At 40.4% G+C, this 18,408-nt stretch overlaps 1 protein-coding gene across 3 annotated transcripts in view; it reads left to right on the top strand.

Annotated features, from left to right (window-relative positions):
- The first annotated feature begins 2,920 nt into the window (after positions 1 to 2,920).
- rbms3 (RNA binding motif, single stranded interacting protein) overlaps positions 2,921 to 18,408 on the top strand; it is a 261,124-nt gene continuing 245,636 nt past the window's right edge. The window contains exon 1 of one of the 3 annotated variants that reach the window (XM_056475767.1): positions 2,921 to 3,925. In XM_056475767.1, the coding sequence (XP_056331742.1) occupies positions 3,851 to 3,925 (75 nt within the window). In that variant the 5' untranslated portion in view covers positions 2,921 to 3,850. The remainder of the gene's footprint in view (positions 3,926 to 18,408) is intronic. The other 2 variants (XM_056475766.1, XM_056475765.1) reach the window with 2 other exon arrangements.

Below are 18,408 nucleotides of genomic sequence, written 5' to 3' on the forward strand. Positions count from 1 at the left end.
CCTACCATCCAAATGTCGCAGCAGAAATCGAGAGCAGGCAAGCAGGCAAGCAGGCAACCAGGCAACGTTTTTCCAATCTTCTATCGTCCAATTTTGGTGAGCCTGTGCGAGTTGTCGCCTCAGTTTCCTGTTTTTAGCTAACAGGAGTGGCACCCAGTTTGGTCTTCTGCTGCTGTAGTCCATCTGCCTCAAGGTTGGACGTGTTGTACATTCAGAGATGCTCTTCTGCACACCTCAGTTGTAACGAGGGGTTATTTGAGTTACTGTTGCCTTTCCATCAGCTCGAACCAGTCTGGCCATTCTCCTCTGACCTCTGGCATCAACAAGACATTTGTGCCCACAGAACTGCCGCTCACTGGATATTTTCTCTTTTTCGGACCATTCACTGTAAGCCTTAGATAAGGTTGTGCGTGAAAATCCCAGTAGGTCAGGAGTTTCTGAAATACTCAGACAAGCCCATCTGACACCAACAACCACACCACATTCAAAGTCACTTGTCATTGGATTGGCCGATTAGAAATTTGCGTTATGAGAGGTTGGACAGGTGTACCTACAAAATACTGTAATAAATTACTAAAATGTAAATATTTTCTACATATATTTTGTCCAACACACATACACACATGAATGCATGCCTGTTATGAACTGTTTTTTAGAACTTATAAAGTATAATCTAATTCTAAACATTACTAACTTAAATTAATAAGCAACTAATTAGTAGTTTATTAAGCTAAAGGTCTTGGCTTTTTAATAGCATCACTTTGTAAAATAAAGTGTGACTGTGTAAGGATATATTCTGTCAAACAATGAAGAATCCACTTAGCTTGATCCTTCGAGAAAGTTTGATGGGCTGTGAAAACATACATAACTCCAAAACCTCCCTAGGCCACATCAACCACAAAAAATTAAGCAGCAAAAACAGCATGTTCTGTTTCCCTGACCTTTCAGTCTGATCTTAACAGTTTGTGCATCACATTTCTACATGGATTGTTTTGTGATCCTGTCAAAAATTATAATAAAGACTTTAAAAATGTGTTACAAAAACATGGGCAGTTAAAAGCAGCATTGCACCCAACAACAAACCTGAATTTTCTGATTTAAGCACAACAAAGGCTGTTGCTCATTTCACATGTGCAAAGGGTGTGATTACAAAGAGTTACAGAGAGTCTTAAAGGCATAGCGAAAACAGAAAGTAGGGATCGACGATAATGACATTTTTGGCATTTATTATAAGATTACTAATGGGAAAAATTAAATGATAACATTTTATGAAATTACCCCTTTAATAGCTTCCCTCATTGTCTCCTCTTAGGAGCATGCTTCTTTTGCTCTTAACTGCTTGTACTTCTAGTGGCCATGCTCTTGGTGTACTGTGGATTATTTCAACCCCTTCCACTAGCTTCTCATCTCTCCTTTTCTCGCTCTCCCTTCCTCCCTCTGTGCCTCAGCATTCCAATCATAGTGATGAGAGAGCTAGACTTCAACCTCTCTCTCTCTCTCTCTCCTCTTGCACTGCAGACTTCTATGAGAGCCTGTCCTAATGAAAATGTATTGATGTCTTTCCCAATCACTGTTTGTTTATAAGTTCTCACATTCCTTTCGTTTTACTGCAGTGTTTGAGTGGGAAAAAACATGCTAAAGCACTCATAATTACCACCGTCAGTCTGCAAACAACTAAAGCCTGCTTTCTCTTTTAGCACTAATTTGTCACGCCCTGAAAATAAATATCTCTTATGAACAGCTATATCTGCATGTGAACTTCATGCAGGAAAAAGTACTGGGAATCCTGGGGAAAAACATGACACTACACTATGAAAGGCTGTTTAGATAGAGGCGAATTTAGCCAATAAGCGAGGTAATCAGCTGCTTAGGGGCCCAGAAAATATGGGGGCCACCAATAAGTAGCAAGAAGATTCTATTTATAATATATAACCCAGTTTTCTATCATATTTTCTATGGTGAGGGTATAACAAATACAATGATGTAGTGTTATTTTTCGATAGACAGACAGACAGACAGACAGACAGACAGACAGACAGACAGACAGACAGACAGACAGACAGACAGACAGATAGACAGATAGATAGATAGATAGATAGATAGATAGATAGATAGATAGATAGATAGATAAATAGATAGATATACTTGCATGCGTGCATGCATACATACATACATACATACATGAGGTGCATATTAAGACTGTTTGGCCCCACAGCTGGAATTGCTTATGGGCCCCAAACCACTAAATTCACCCTTGTGTATAGGATAATTGCATATACTGTAGATACTTAATTCACTTTGTTGAGTCAAATTTTATAAACACAATATTTTTGCACAGGTTGTGTGAGGGGGGGAAAAGAATCTTCTCAGTACAACATTTAACTTCCTGTAAATTATTATTATTATTATTATTATTATTATTATTATTATTTGGGGCTTTAGCTTCATATGAGAATCAGGTTCAGTTTGCACACTGTACTTATGTACTAGTATGCATGTCAGTGTGTCAGTGTGTCAGTGTATCATCCAATGCCAGCGTGTGTCAGACAAGCGCAAAGAAACATCTTACGGTCATTCATGTTTTATTTATTGCAGAAACTGAAGTTAAAAATACACTCTGAGAAAAAAAAAGAGAAGCAAACATGGTAAAAAGGAGATCAGATGAGGTAGACTCTGTGATTGACCAGTAGGGGGCCTCGGCTCCTTGCTGTGTCTTCCTCAGTCTCCTCCCCCCAGAGTGTGGGAGTAAGAGTAAGTTGTTCCCTTCTGCACTAGTGAAGCCATGCAGTGGGCGGCAGCTCTCCCATGAGGACAAACAGAGATAGGCTGCTTAAGACACTCCCCTGGCTGGGAGTGGTGCAGCCAGCCCTTAGCCCTGCCCACCATGCTGTGGAGGAGGAGGAACACGGCGGTGCCCGAGCTGATCCCTTCAATCTTCCCCACAGTGTGGAGCAGCCGGCAGCGCGCACACACACACTCTCACTCACACACTCTCACACAACCACACACACTCACACTCACTCTCGCACACACACTCTCGCGCGCGCGCAACAAAGCAAGCAGACGAGGGAGGCGGGTAATAAAGAAAAGAACATCACAGAGGAACAACAGCACCGTTACACCTGGACTTTTTTCGGATACTGCAGTCCGCCTGGAGTTTGTGCCATTTCCTGTGTGCTTCACAACATCTCGGCTCACGTCTGATCCTTCCTGTGGAGGGTTTGAGTCTCATCAGCTGTGCGTGCAGAGATCCAGATCCGACGACTGTCTACATTGCTGCTTTGTGCATCTGCCAGACGGGAACAAAGTGTGCGACTGGGATATCTGACAAGCTCCTCTGGGAACCGACGCTGCACCGACTGTCATAGAGAGAAAGAGAGAGAGAGAGATAGAGGGAGTACTAGAAAGAAGGAGCAAGATAGATAGAAAGAGAGAGAGCCAAAGTCAGGGCATGAGCAGGAGACTAGAAGCCGGTTTTCCAGAGAAGTGATCGCCACAGTGCCCCCTCCTCTTCCCTCACCTCCTTCCTTCCTTCTCTCCTCTCTCCTGTGCCGCTGCTCCTTCTTTCTTAGCGCACACCTCCGCTGCTATCCCATCCTTGTACCTCCGCTCTCCTTCCATCACCTCCTCCTCCCCTGCTCCCAAAGACGGCGAGAAGAGGAGAGGCACGGTGCACGCACGCTTGCCTGTGTCCATATCATCTCATTTTCTCTCTCCATCATTCCTCTGGCTCAGTCCCTTACACGGATCTAGCCTCTAGCTGCGGAACCACAAGCGGAGGCTTTTTGAGTTGTTGGATCCCCGCTCGCGAGTCTCTGTATCCAGCCACAGCCAGAAGGATTCCAGCTACATGGGCAAACGCTTGGAACAGCAACCAATGTACCCCCAGTACACTTACTATTACCCTCACTACCTTCAGACTAAGGTAAGCAATGTTGTTAATCTGGTTTTGTGATGTTCTGATTCTTTGCCTCTCACACTTCCTAGCATCCACTCCATTCTGACAGATTTTTGGCACATTAACCACATGACCAATACTTGACATGGGCCGCTCTCTGGAGGTGCAAGAGTGCCCGTTTATCAAGACTGCATGCACACAATCTCACGATGCTGGGATTCTGTCCTCTCAGCTGTGTAGCCTGTGGTGGTGGGGGACTTGAATAATTGCATCCATCTCTCTAAGCCCCTACACCACCCGGACGTGGAGAATTGATTACCATGAGCTGATCGATAGGGCCGAGATGCTATCGAGGGCACTGGTGATCTCGGCTTCCCTCTGTGATTCATGAATGTTTTTATGCGGCACACCCCATAAGAAGCTGGCACTTACATGTTTGAGTAAATGAAAGTGTAGAAAGAGCTAGGATTTTAATCAGATTGGACAAAAGAAATGGCTGTCAGAACAAAAGGCATAAAGATGCATGCTCCTATGGGCAAATTAAGAAGTGCAAAGGATGTATGTGAGGGATAAAAATTGATGGAAAGTCTTTTGGAGGAGTTGCTTGCTCGATGTTGGCCAAATATGCAAGCGTTCCCAAAAGACACATGATAAACGGCAGTGGCCAAGTCACTCTCCATCAGCAAGTGTTTACGACCTCTCTCGCTCCCTCCTTCTACCCCTGTGTTACATTCCCAGAATTTCGTAAGCCATTGGTCAATCTCAACCTTCAAAATCTCAGAAGAGCTTATAGAAACAACTTGATTGATGCCTTTCATCACTAGGCTATACATGACACCAGCAACAGGCACCGTTTACCCATCAATACACACACACACACACACACACACGCACACATTCCCCACTCCTTCTAGCTGCCTTCAAGGTCATGTCAAATTGGATCTTACCCACTTCCGTTGTCTAATGAGTTTCTCAAGAGTGTCTCCAAGGAATGGGGGGGGGGGGGGGCTCGTCCAGAGCATCACATCTTTGTCCTTCTCTCTCATCACAAACAAAAACTTACAACAATAACTCGCCACACTAAATAGGGCCTGTCAAGAAGAATGCATGCACATTCAAAAGGTTCAGATTTGCACAAAGTATGCTTGTGATCCTTTCCAAAGCGAATCACTATAGCAAGCACTGAAGCATCATGGGTAATGGTCAAATGGGCCAGTCTGGGAATAATTATTGATCTGCAGATTATTAAAGGAGATGGAGGAGTTTTTTTGGCACTGAAACAGAGTTTCAGATTTCAGATATTCGGTCTTGCCTGTGAAGGATGGGGACCTCATGTGAGCACGGGTCAGCGTGAGTGCGATTGCGTGTGTGTGCGTGATTGGGGATGTAAATGGCCTGTTATTAATCTTGATTCTAGCGTGCTCTCTGAGTGGAGGCATTCCTCCGGGGGAAATCAATCATGAGGGGGAAGAGGGGCAACTGACACACAATCACTGCCCTCGCTCTCTCCCTCTCCCTCTCTGCCCCAATAATGCTCAGCGCTCAATGAGAGGCAAATGTTAAGCAGGGGAAATTATGATGCTACAGTAAGCCGTTAATGTCGAAAATCAGTAATTTGGTTAAATTATATAAAGACCCTGGTATCAATTACATGTAAATGACTTACTTTCATTGAAGTAGGTTCAAAAGAAAATTAAACTCGGCTAGGAAATGATCCATTGTTTTATAATGTGGGTCACAGATATCATTGAACATGAAATTACCAACAAACAATACCAGGCCTTGGAGCAAGATGTTGGTACACAAACGGAGTAGATTGCAAATGCAGATTGTGTTTATATTTGTCTGGTTCTAGCTAAATGTAAGGCCTGCATACCTTTAAAAGTTTTACATTTTAGTAAAAAAAGTCATATGTCTTTCTCTCTTGTTAATTATACTTGCTTAAGGTCATATTGAAACTGCAATTACTCATCCTCTCCACAATTCAAATTCAAGAATAACCAAAATCAAATGATTTGTAATGTCCCAAATCTTCTCGATCGTCCCCTCTTGTGGATTGAGAACTCATCTTAATGACTGAGTATGGATGGATGTACAACCGTGAGTATGTGGGCTGAGGTATCCTTGACAGCAGTCATACACCATTGGGATATGAAAAAAGAATTTAAGGGAGGTAATTCCCTTCTGGTATTGTGTCAACAGAGGCCAGTGGGGCCCTGTCTTCCATTCAATCAACGGCTAGAAGTCAGGGCTTTACGGTGTGTGCGCATTGATGTTTCGAAAGAAGGGAAAGAGGAAGAGAGCCTGACTGAGCGCTCAAATCCAGAGCCATGAGATTGCGTATGCGAGCAAAAGTGTGTGTGTGGTGTTCGGTTACACTCTGTGGGGTCAGCTTTATGTACAGCAGAAATAACATCCAGTCGGCCGTTTAAACCTCTCCTCTCTGTGGGAGCGCATGCTAACTGCCCTGCAGTGAGGTGACATGTGGCTTGCCAGCAACGTTTCTGGTGCATTATGGGTACGGTGCATATATGTGGCTCATTATATTTCCGCTGCTCTCAATGTCATTTAGGATTATTACATAGTGATATTTACTCCGCTTGTGGATAATTGCCAGACTGATGCTTAATTTTCCTCTAGCGGCACCTATTTTTTATTTCAACACATTGGTGAAATGCTCTCATCTCACGTCCTCCAAACAACCTTCATCTGAATAATTAAACTCGTTAATGGACAGGCAATTTTCAGGTATCAACGACAATTTGATTTTCAATATTCATTACCAACACTGTCATTAAACAGGTGAAAGGATATATTAAAATCCACACGTACACGCAGCCGATTCCCACACAAATTACTCAAATTGAGGGATTTAGGCCTATGATATAGTTTGGTTGTTATTTTCTTCAATGGTTGTGCAGCCTATCAGATATTGTTGGAGGACAAAGCCTGGCTCCTAATCACTTGTCCTGTCCAGCGTTCTCCCTCTGTGAGTACAATAACATTACTTGTAATCGTATTATGTGATGTTAGGCTATAATACAGATTTTATTTTATTTTTTAAATCTAATATTTGGTTGGTTTGTGCTCTGAATGTATTTTTATCTCTTGATGTGTGAGTTTTTTTTCTTCAGAGTTTCTGTTGGAAGCAAGCCATAATGACATACAGTACGCAGAAACATGAACTTACAAGAGTGCAGGCTTTGTATGCGTTTGTGAATTATACATGTAAACACTTTCATCAGGAAAGCCTGCACTGTAAAATACTTGCTGTAAGTGTCTGCCTGCAGCCGTCGAGTTGGGGATCTGTGAAGAGTGCTAAATTATGCTTGCCTCTGTTTAATTTTTCGGCTAGAATCTAAATGCAAATCTAAACCACAAACAGTGCCGGTTGAGAACAAAAACTTTTCTAGAATTTTCTGTCTTTGTGGTTTAAATCAAATTTATTTTTATAAAATGTTAGTATTAAATGTACACATTTTTAACAGAAATTTATCATTCATTTTCCTTTGGCTCAGTCCCTTTATATATCACGGGTTGCCACAACTGAATGAACCACCAACTAATCCAGCATATGTTTTACATAGCGGATGCCCTTTCAGCTGCAACGCAGGACTGGGAAACACCCATTCACGCTCGCATTCATACACATACAGTTGAAGTCAGAATTATTAGCCCCCCTAAATTTTTAGCCCCCGTTTATTTTTTCCCCAATTTCTGTTTAACAGAGAGACAATTTTTTCAACACATTTCTAAACATAATACTTTTAATAACTCATTACTGATTTATTTATTTTATCTTTGCCATGATGACAATAAATAATATTTCACTAGATATTTTTCAAGACCGCTATACAGCTTAAAGTGACATTTAAAGGCTTAACTAGGTTAATTAGGTTAACTAGGCAGGTTAGGGTAATTAGGCAAGTTTTTGTGTAATGATGGTTTGTTCTGTAGACTATAGAAAAAAAAAATAGCTTAAAGGGGCTAATAATTTTGACCTTAAAATGGCTTTCAAAAAATTAAAAACTGCTTTTATTCTAGCCGAAATAAAACAAATAAGACTTTCTCCAGAAGAAAAACTATTATCAGACATACTGTGAAAATTTCCTTGATCTGTTAAACATCATTTGGGAAATATTTAAAAAAGAAAAAAAAAAAAGAAAAGAAAATCAAAGGGGGGCTAATAATTCTGACTTCAACTGTATGTAAGCCAGCTGGTCGTACATCACCCAGCCCGCACTGAGCTGGGATCGAACCGGCAACATTCCGCATGGGAGTTGGTTGCTCTATCAAGAAGGCTAAAGACCATGGCCTCTAGCGTCTGTCACTAGAGCACCTTTTAGAGGTCAGAGGAGTGAGGTTTACCTGCACAGCACTTCACTAGCTGGCCTCTGCTACACTCATCCCCCTAAACCTCACTCCTATCTGGATCATGGCATCAATGTAACCCCGCTGGTTCCACACCAACCAACCCGTTCTGATCTGGGATCGAATCAGCGACCTTCCTCATGGGAGTTGGTTGCTCTACCAAGGAGGCTAAAGACCATGGCCTCAAGCATCTGTCGCTAGAGCACCTTTTAGAGGTCAGAGGAGTGAGGTTTACCTGCACAGCACTTCACTAGCTGGCCTCTGTTACTCTCAGCCCCCTAAACCTCACTCCCATCAGGGCCACGGCAACAAAGTAACCCTGATGGTTCTACACCACCCAACCTGCTCTGAAATGGGATCGTACCGGCAACCTTTCACATGGAAGTTGGTTGCTCTACCAAGGAGGCTAAAGACCATGGCTTCTACACTACAGCCAATTTAGTTTATTCAATTCACCAATAGTGCACTGTGGGGGAAACCGGAGCACCCAGAGGAAACCCACACGAACACAGGTAGAACACGCAAACTCCACACAGAAATACCAAATGACCCAGCCGGGGCTCGAACCAGTCACCTTCTTGCTGTGAGGCGACAGTGTTAACCACCCTTTAACAGTATCTTTAAAAGCGCAGTTCCTTTCGGTTCCTTTTTTTATTTAAAAAGAACATTCCTGTTTAAAATGACAACCAGTAGAAGTTATAACCAAGCCACTCATTCACACAGAGATGCTACTCCATAATGTGATTTGATCTGTCTCGACTTGTAAATGTCTTTTCACTTGAGGTTTCTGTTTAATGCTGAACATCAGTACATCGGGAGAAAAAAAAACTACTTTAACATGCATGCTTTCAAACTAAATGGAGTCGTGAGTCATGAAGTCGTGAGACACTACTTTTATATATAGTTAGAAAGCACGAATGTTCTCTAAGCAGCCTAATATTTACAAGAGAGACGGTTTTAAACGCAACAAGCCTTCCTATTTTTATTCCGGCAATGTTCATATCTTTTCCTCCCTGTCATTTTCTCTTTTTCCCTCCCTTTTCCTCTCTTGCTCTCCTTCTCCCACTGTGTCCTGGGCATTCTCTCCAGCCATCTGTTCAGAGGGGTGGGGTTCACTCTGAAAAGAGGAACATACTTGGCAAACATACCCTCATAGGTGGATAAAATTTTATGCCCAAGATTGTCCTCGTTTCAGGGGTGAAACGCTCTGCATTAGTCACGAACATGAAAAGAACGGAATACAAAGTGCACAAAAGAGCTGTTTGTAGAAGTGCTTCAATATTTTTTGGCCCGTTCTGAAGGTGAAATGTGTTCTAGATTTTCACATCTTGCATCAGAGAGTAATAACTCTCATGCGCATCCAGTTTTACAAAACCAATAGGAGAATGTGCAAAAAAACTCACTCTGCGTTAAAGAACTGATAGCATTGATAAAACTGATGATTCAGATCTGATCCAATGAGACTCATTAATATATAAAAGCACACACTTCATTTTCATTCCATATTAATGTCCAAAAACTGATTGCTCAAAGGTTGCTCTTATATAAAGTAACTCCAGACACTTAATGGAGAACTTAGTCATGTTTTATGCAGGGCTCTGAAGAATTTTTCGTTTTCATGATCTTTCTAGTCATTTGTGATAACTGGATCTTTTCAATTTATTTTGATTCTGAAGTGCAGGGTATTTAACCAAAGTTCCCATTTGCTTTCAATTTGATCTCATAGCTAAATATAACAACTGAGAAATTAAAGTGCCCCTATTATGTTTTATTCCCAATATTACCTTTCATCCAGAGAGTATTATAGCTGTTTGTGAATGTACAAGGTCTGCAAAGTTTTAGAGATCAAAATCCTCAGCTTAACAGGCAACAGAGAAGTTGTCTTCTAATGGAAAGAACGGATTCTGAACCCTCAAAATGAGTTGTCAGCAATTCCAGGAGCCGAGATAAATTCATTGATTCATATTTGTCAGCCTATGGTCTTTATTGGCTGCCTGCAAACAACATCTTTTACCCACCCTTAAAAACTTTACTATGTTTTGTCAGGATACACAACATTTATAATGCACTTTCACTATGTTTCCCAGAGATGGGTTGTGGCTGGAAGGGCATCCCCTGCGTAAAACAAATGCTGGATAAGTTGGCGGTTCATTCCGCTGTGGCAACCCAAGATTAATGAAGGGACTAAGCCGACAAGAAAATGAATGAATTTATGAATGTATTATATCATCTTTTCATCAAATTACAAAAAACAAATTACCACTTATGCGAGACGTTTGTAATGGTGTCTATGGGGCTCAGAGTAAATTTGACATTATTCGCTCCTCTTGCTGCCATCATCAGTCTCACACAATTTTTTTCCTTTTTCTGAAAGTCTTGATAACACCATTGTGGAGTTTTTCTTTCAATATTTCAGCAAATATAGATGTGAAATTATTTGTTGTAATCTCCGATTTACTGCACAAGTTTAACCAACTATGACGCCTTTTGCTACTAAGAAACCCGAAAATGTGAAAAGGGTCTACTGTAGGTTCAGTACTGTACATAGGTTGGTTTACCTATTTTATGACACCTCTAAAGCAAAATTAGAAACCTTGTGATAGCACTTTAAATAGATTTTTCCTACAAACAACAAATTTGCCTGAAATGACATCAATACATTTTTAATTGTAAATCCAATGTGAATACAATTTGACAAAAGAGAGTGCATTAGTAGCAATGTTATCAATCAGGAGAATAAAAATAAGGGCAGACTCATCACAGAACTGAACCGCTAATTCTCATTGAATGACAAAACACACACAGCCTTCATGTGGTGTCCCACAACCTAAGCTCCAACCGTAACCTCAAAAACTCCAAAAATGACAGATACCCTAATTCACCAACCAATCTGCCCATTAACCACAAACATGTCTGTCCTTGATTCAATTTTTTTTTACTTGATCCACTCTCATGTAAAAGTTGCTGGGAAGTCTAAAATTCGCAATCTACCTTCATTTTAATCTTTTCATATAGTTCAGCATTAAAATACCTGCCAATTTTCAGACTGGAAGGATTGTGAATAAAAAAAATTAACCTATCCTCATTTTTCCTTTATACGGTTTACATCCATACAATGAAATAGGGTTTAAAACATTTACTTTTACTGTACAGACTGAAGAAAATCTTTTTGGGTTCCACAAAATAAAATGTGTAATAACTTTGGGTGGGAAAGTCTTTTGCATGTACACGGTCACCTTCATGAAGTAACAGCAATCACTCCCAGTATTCACCCATGACCAGCATCATGCATGTGCGGTCCGGTCTGTAATGGGGTGATCTGAGCTAGCTAGTTGGTTTCTGTGGGTTTGAGAGAGCCCGAGGAGAAAGGCACCGGTCCTGAGGTAATGGCCTTGCTGCATTTTTAATAGAGGACCACTTTGTAACAACCCGAGCCTGATGGATTCTCTCCTTTTAAGGGCCCTGCCATTTCTTTTTTACACACAGCTTGCTTTTAGGCCACTGGTGTAAGTGCTCGACAAAGCCTGTGTTCAGGGATAAATAGCCAAGGCGAACCTGCGGAAGGCTGCAGCAACACAGGGACTCATCGACGTTTTACTGTCGTTCCTCATTGATGCTGTCGCTGCTGGGCTTTGCATCGTTGCATCCCAGAGACAAACAAGGAACAAGATTTGAGTTAGAAGCTGAGCGTTTAGCAGTAAATATAGATCTAGCGTGGATTCTGGAAAGGGATGGCGTTTTCTTTGGGAGCAGGGATGTGTTTGATTTGGGATTTCGGAATGGATCAATCATAGCTGATGTATGATGCCATCGTCAGCGGTCGCGCATGCACGTGTGAGTATAAAACTGGTGGTTTAATGAGCTCAAAGTTGTAATTAGCGGTTAGGAAAGCTGCTTTTGCTATGAATTCACACAGAGAGGAACAGACTGTGCAGCTTGGCTTCAGTCGCAAACGATAACCACCCGATTTGGAGAAAAAAAGAGGAGGGATGTTGGTGGCAGGCGCTCCTCCTTCACAGTGTAGTGCCTTTCAGCCGTTCCTGTCATCTTCCCTTCCGCCCCTCCCGCGCGTTTCATCTATAGACTCATTCGAAAACATTTCCCCCTGAAAGCAACCAAGGACAGAATATTTGACGTAGGGTATCATAAATCCTTGAGAACGTGCGACTCCAGCCGCATACCCTCATCTCCCCACTCTAACCCTTTCTGTGTCAGGAAAAGTACACGCAAGGACTACACACACTAAGGCTGAGTGATTAATCAAAAAGAATCAAATTCATAACCTACAATTTTTTTTCAGACAAAAAAAAGTCCTATCATAAAAAAATAATATTAAAAAGAAAATATTTCATTGACACACACACAAACGCACAACATATACAAGTTACTTTGTACTTTGCACATTTCATTATATTTTAAAATGACCAAATATAAAGATTATTTAATACCCAGCACACTTTTAATATGTAATTTTGCTTGCAAGAGATGCTGGTTATTTTTCACTTTGACATGTAAAATGTTTTCTATTTCCCAAAGATTAGAAATGCACTCTTTAATTAGAAAAACACAATAGGGGAATTAAGTATTCAACATATTACCTTTTTTTCAGAAAACATATTCCTAAAGGTGATATTAACAACCAAAGAAATCCATATTTGCAAAGAAAACAATATTAATTAGTTTACAAATGAAGTTCGTGTAATGAAATGATGCAATGAAAAAGTAATGAACACATGAAGAAAGGGAATCGAAAGGCAGTGAAAGCCCAGACAGCAGCTGAAATCTCTCAATAGTTATTCAGCAACCCTCTGCCCTTAGTCATTGTAAATGAATATTAGCTGCTTCAGTCCAACATCTACATTGCCAGGATGATGAACATGAAACCAGAGTGGACATTTCAGCAAGACAATGATCCAAAACACAGCCAAAGAAACTTAAATGTTTTAGAGAAAATGTTTCAGAGAAAGAAAATCAAGCTGTAGAATCATCCAACAAATCACCTGACTTGAATACAATAGAAAATACAAAACAAAGATCAGATTTGTTAGACGAGACCAACAGAACTATTAAGATTTTTATGCTGCATTCACACCAGACGCAGATGAAGTGTTAATCGCGAGTGATTTAGATGTTAAGTCAATGCAAAGATACTAATAGACATCCTGCGGCGCGGTACGCATGAATGGGTCGGTGCGAGTTGAGTGTTTTGCACGACTGACAAATCGCTCGAGTTGAAAAATCTGTATTTCAGCAGACATCTGCACTGCGTTAACCAATCGCCTGTTTTTCAGCCTTCCTAAAGAACAAACAACTATTTTCTCATTAAAATCCATAATAGCCATTTAGCAACAAATCTAGAGTCACAGGGCAGACAGAAGCCCTACCCATGATGCCAATTCGCGTCTATAAACTGAAAATGTGTATTTACGTGAGAATATCACGATTTATCTGCGCATACCGCGTCTAGTGTGAACACAGCATTACACTGTTGAAATCTGTGAAAACACCAAAGCAATTCATGACTTAATTCTTCATATGAGAGAGCTGCCATCGCCAAAAAAAGCATTTTATATAAAGTATTAAATACACTTCAGTAGTTCAGTACTTTCTCCTTGTGTTATTCCAATGTTATTATACAATTTTTTAGGATTATATTGTTTGGGTTGTCCCCAAAATCTGGTTCAATTCCATGTTAACAGCTCCTTAAGTAATATTATTCCTAGAAAAAAAAAAAAAAACATGACGTGTAGAATGCACAACCCCCCCCCCTCCTCCTCCAAACTGTATGTCCTATTTTCAATAGTTGTGTACCGTGTTTACATAAACTAGGAATCAGCAAGGAATTAAGTTAATAAATAAATAAATGAAAAATAATACAATTGCTCATTAATAAAGGTTTCGACTTTTGGTCATATCACACACTTGGGCTGCACAATGTACAAATCTGCAATAGTCACATCGCAGGATCTGCAATGTTGACCAGGAACCACCTAATCGTGTTTGTGCTTTTAAGGCTTGTGCAGCATTCAGTCATAATAAATTATAATGTTTTTACCTTTAAGAAAGATTGAATGTACTTAAGTATATATATATATATATATATATATATATATATATATATATATATATATATATATATATATATATATATATATATATATATATATATACACATATACATACACACACACACACACACACACACACACGCACACACACACACACACACACACACACACACACACACACACTGAAAACTACACTGTTATTTTACAATTGATTACTCAATTTGTGTAGGCCTGAAAACTGCCAGACTCCCTGTTGTTGTTGCTTTTTTCATTTATATCTTTGCTCTACTGTTTTTATCAATAATTTTGATTGGTTTATTATATTTAATGAAGATGCACTCTACAAAATCATCATAATGTACAATTATGTAAATTCTGTCAAAATAGAGCTATTAATTTAATCTGGTAAAATATTGGAATCGCAGAAAAATAAAACATTGCAATGTGAGTTTCTCTCAATATCGCCCATCCCAAGCGCACACACACCTTTTGAGTGTCAAAACAGCCTCTTATAATAAGATACAGCTACAGTGATTCTAACCCACCATAACTGTATCCAATTCTCCACGGTCTGGCTGAAAATCAGGCCCCACAAAGGTACATTAAAGACCGCTCTGGGAAAGGCCATTTGTTTTGGCCCCGATTTCAAACCTCTGAAGACCGTAAAGATGCCATCTGAAAGGACTAGTTCCTCCCTTCACTTCTCCAGTTGGATAAAGATGCTTTGGGGTCTCGAAAGTGCCCGGGGATTGGGTGATGATTCAATAAAGATTTCCCCATGCCTGCGGAGGCTGCTCAGGGGTTGGCATGGCGGCTAGCACGCTGCCTGGGATTAGCTTATGTAAACAGTGCTTTTGTTGGGTTTCGGTTGAATTAATTTGCTCGCCCCATGTGCTTTTATCAGGATAATTTGTGCAGCAGACACTCAAAGACTTGTCCAAACATATCCCCAGGCTCAAGGCTAAATACAGAGCTAGTAATGACACTCAAACGTGCGGCATGCCCTTTTCCCAGATTTCCCATCATGCTAAATGTGGCTTCTGAGGTCATATGTTTTCTGGTTAATGTCAAGGTGAATCACAGCCTTAATGCACACCAGGACAGTGCAAAATTCTGAATTTACGAATCAGCAGCCTTTCAAACGATGACGGTGAAGTTGAATTGAATTGGCTTTACCTTACATGAAGCTGAATTGGGATTGCAGAAAGTGTCATTTCTTCAATTTCAATTTAGAGAAGAGGTAAAAGTTGATAAAAAAAATTATATAAAAAATACAAAAGCTTTTCTTGTTTTGTTTTAGTTTTTGTCTTTTTTTCTTGTATTTTCCATGAAATAATAAATTAGTAAAATGTATATAAAATGAAAAATATTCCAATGATGACATGAAAAAAGCAGGTCAGGTCAGATTCAGACAAAAATAAGTTATAAGTTGGTCTCAAGTAAATGATTGCTAATTTTGCAATGCTTATTATAAGCACACAATTTAAACAGCAATCTCTGTCTAAGGCCAGAAATCCTTCAAGATTGAATTTTCTTTATTTTCTTAAATTTATTTAGCACTTTCTTCAATTTAAAATGCAATTCTGCAATGTGTGCTACTTTCATTCATGAATTCAATTGCACCTAAATTTGAAATAGCATTTGAACTGTTTTCTTAGTTGAATTCTATAGGAAAATCCTAAATCCAAATGTTCACCTGAAGTGAACTCTATTGTGAAAACGCTGCTGATTATCCTCCGCTGTCTTTTATCCATTTGTTTGTACATGACTAACATATCCTCAGCTGGTCTGTGGTGGGTTCAGTGAACAGCTGTGCTTGTTAGCCATTGTGAGCTTGAAGGCAGGAGCCTCTGCTTTTGATGGTTCAGTTCACTTGAGTGCATTGCTGCTAGAGGTGCTAGGTGCTAAAGAAACCAAGCCCGGACTTATTAGCCGAGCTATCTGTCACACAACTGCCCCATTGATTGCAAGAGCTAAGACCAAAAATATTTGTTTTTTTCATGCAAGTATTTACTTTGAATCAGATGTTGTAAAATTATGTGAAAGAAATAAAAGTAGACAAACGAGAGAGGGGAGACTAGAGCCACACAACAGCTCAAGCGTTTAGAGCTGGTAGGACTTTTTTTTTTAAGTTGTTGGAAAAAACTATTACATTACAGGAATGAATTTGATCAGCCGTTTAATTTATAATTTTAACAGTAAAAACAAACATGTTGAGGTAACCAACATCTTACAAAAAAATAACAAATCTTTTTCAACATTCTGTTTTACTGTCAGTTTTGATCAATTTATTGCATACTTGTTAAATAAAAGTAATTATTTATTCATTCATTCATTTTCTTTTTGGCTTAGTCCCTTTATTAATCTGGGGTCACCACAGCGGAATGAACAGTCAACTTTTCCAGCATGTTTTGCGCACCGGATGCTCTTTCAGTACTGGGAAACATCCATACACACTTATTCACACACTTACATATGGACAATTTAGCTTACCCAATTCACCTGTAATGCATGTCTTTGGACTTGTGAGGGAAACCGGAGCGAACACGGGGAGAACATGCAAACTTCACACAGAAATGCCAACTGACCCAGCTGATGCTCGAACCAGCGACCTTCTTGCTATGAGGCGATTGTGCTACCCACTGCGCCACCATGACGCCCAAGTAATCATTTATTTATTCATTCATTCATTCATTTTCTTTTCAGCTTAGTCCCTTTATTAACCTGGGGTTGCCACAGCGGAATGAACCGCCAACTTATCCAGCATGTTTTTACGCAGCGGATGCCCTTCCAGCTGGAACCGAGAAACATCAACACACACTTAAACACTATGGACAATTTAGCCTACCCAATTCACCTGTACCTGCTTGTCTTTGGACTGTGGGGGAAACTGGAGCACCCAGAGGAAACCCACGCGAACGCAGGGAGAACATGCAAACTCCACATAGAAACGCCAAATGACCCAGCCACGGCTCGAACCAGCGACCTTCTTGCTGTGAGGCGACAGCACTACCTACTGCGCCACTGCGTCGCCCGTAATCATTTATCTTAAGAATAATAAAAATCCTTCCGACCTCAAAATTTTGAAGGGTAGAGTTTAAAACATCAAAAATATATATGTCTTCTGAAACTCCTAAAGAGAAATGGGTTATGACTAATAAACATCTAAGACAAAAGTCTCCATTTGGATGTTAAATGGAGACTTTTGTCTTAGATGTTTATTAATCCTACAGTATGAAAACAATGGATATGTTATAGAAATCTCATTTGAGATTGTTGCTTCCTACAGCACCCTCCCTTCTCTTCCAGTCATTTCCTCTCTCCTCTTTCACCATCCAAATTAGTGTAGTAGTAAAAAGGCACATAAAGAAGCCCAGAAAGGAACAAGACAACTGCATAAAAAAGCAAATAAGACAGAAAGTAGAGGACGCGCTCAGAATTCACCCTAGAGATGCTTCAAACAGCGTGACCTCATCCTTTCAGCCCCAGCAAGCTAATCGCGTACACGCACACAATAGTCGTGTCGCTGATTCGATGTGTCTTTTTAAAAGTTTAGGCAGCACCGGAGCACTTCGCTGCATTCATGTGCTGCATATTTTATTAGCCTCTCCAGTTTTATGAATGATTAAGCTCCTTTGTGTGCAGCGCTTGGCTGCAGCCAGGTCTCAACCTCAACTCGAGCGTGCATTTTCTGCGCATGTGTATCGCTTCATAATGCTCCATCGAAAACAATGGTCCCCTAAGGGCCTACACTGCCCAGTGTCCCAGGGTTTTACCCTCCTCGTCCTTTTGTGTGAGCGTGCTTTTGTTTGAAATGCTGGCCCAGACATTTCCCTCTGCACCGAGATTGTATTTCCCAATGCCGGTCGCCGGGATGAGATGCATTTAGCTGGCTAAAGTGGTGCTAGGCACAAAAAAATAAGTCTTTTGTAGAAGCACAAGCGCTTTCATCTCGCACTGCGGTAGCCAGAAAGCAGAAGGGCCTTTTGGGGGAGGATGTTAAACTTTAAAATGTCTTTTAAACTTTCGGCATCTATATTCCGCTACAGTCTGTCTGACTACCATCAGCTT

This window comes from Danio aesculapii, chromosome 16 (assembly GCF_903798145.1).
Source record: "Danio aesculapii chromosome 16, fDanAes4.1, whole genome shotgun sequence".
Lineage (NCBI taxonomy): Eukaryota > Metazoa > Chordata > Actinopteri > Cypriniformes > Danionidae > Danio > Danio aesculapii.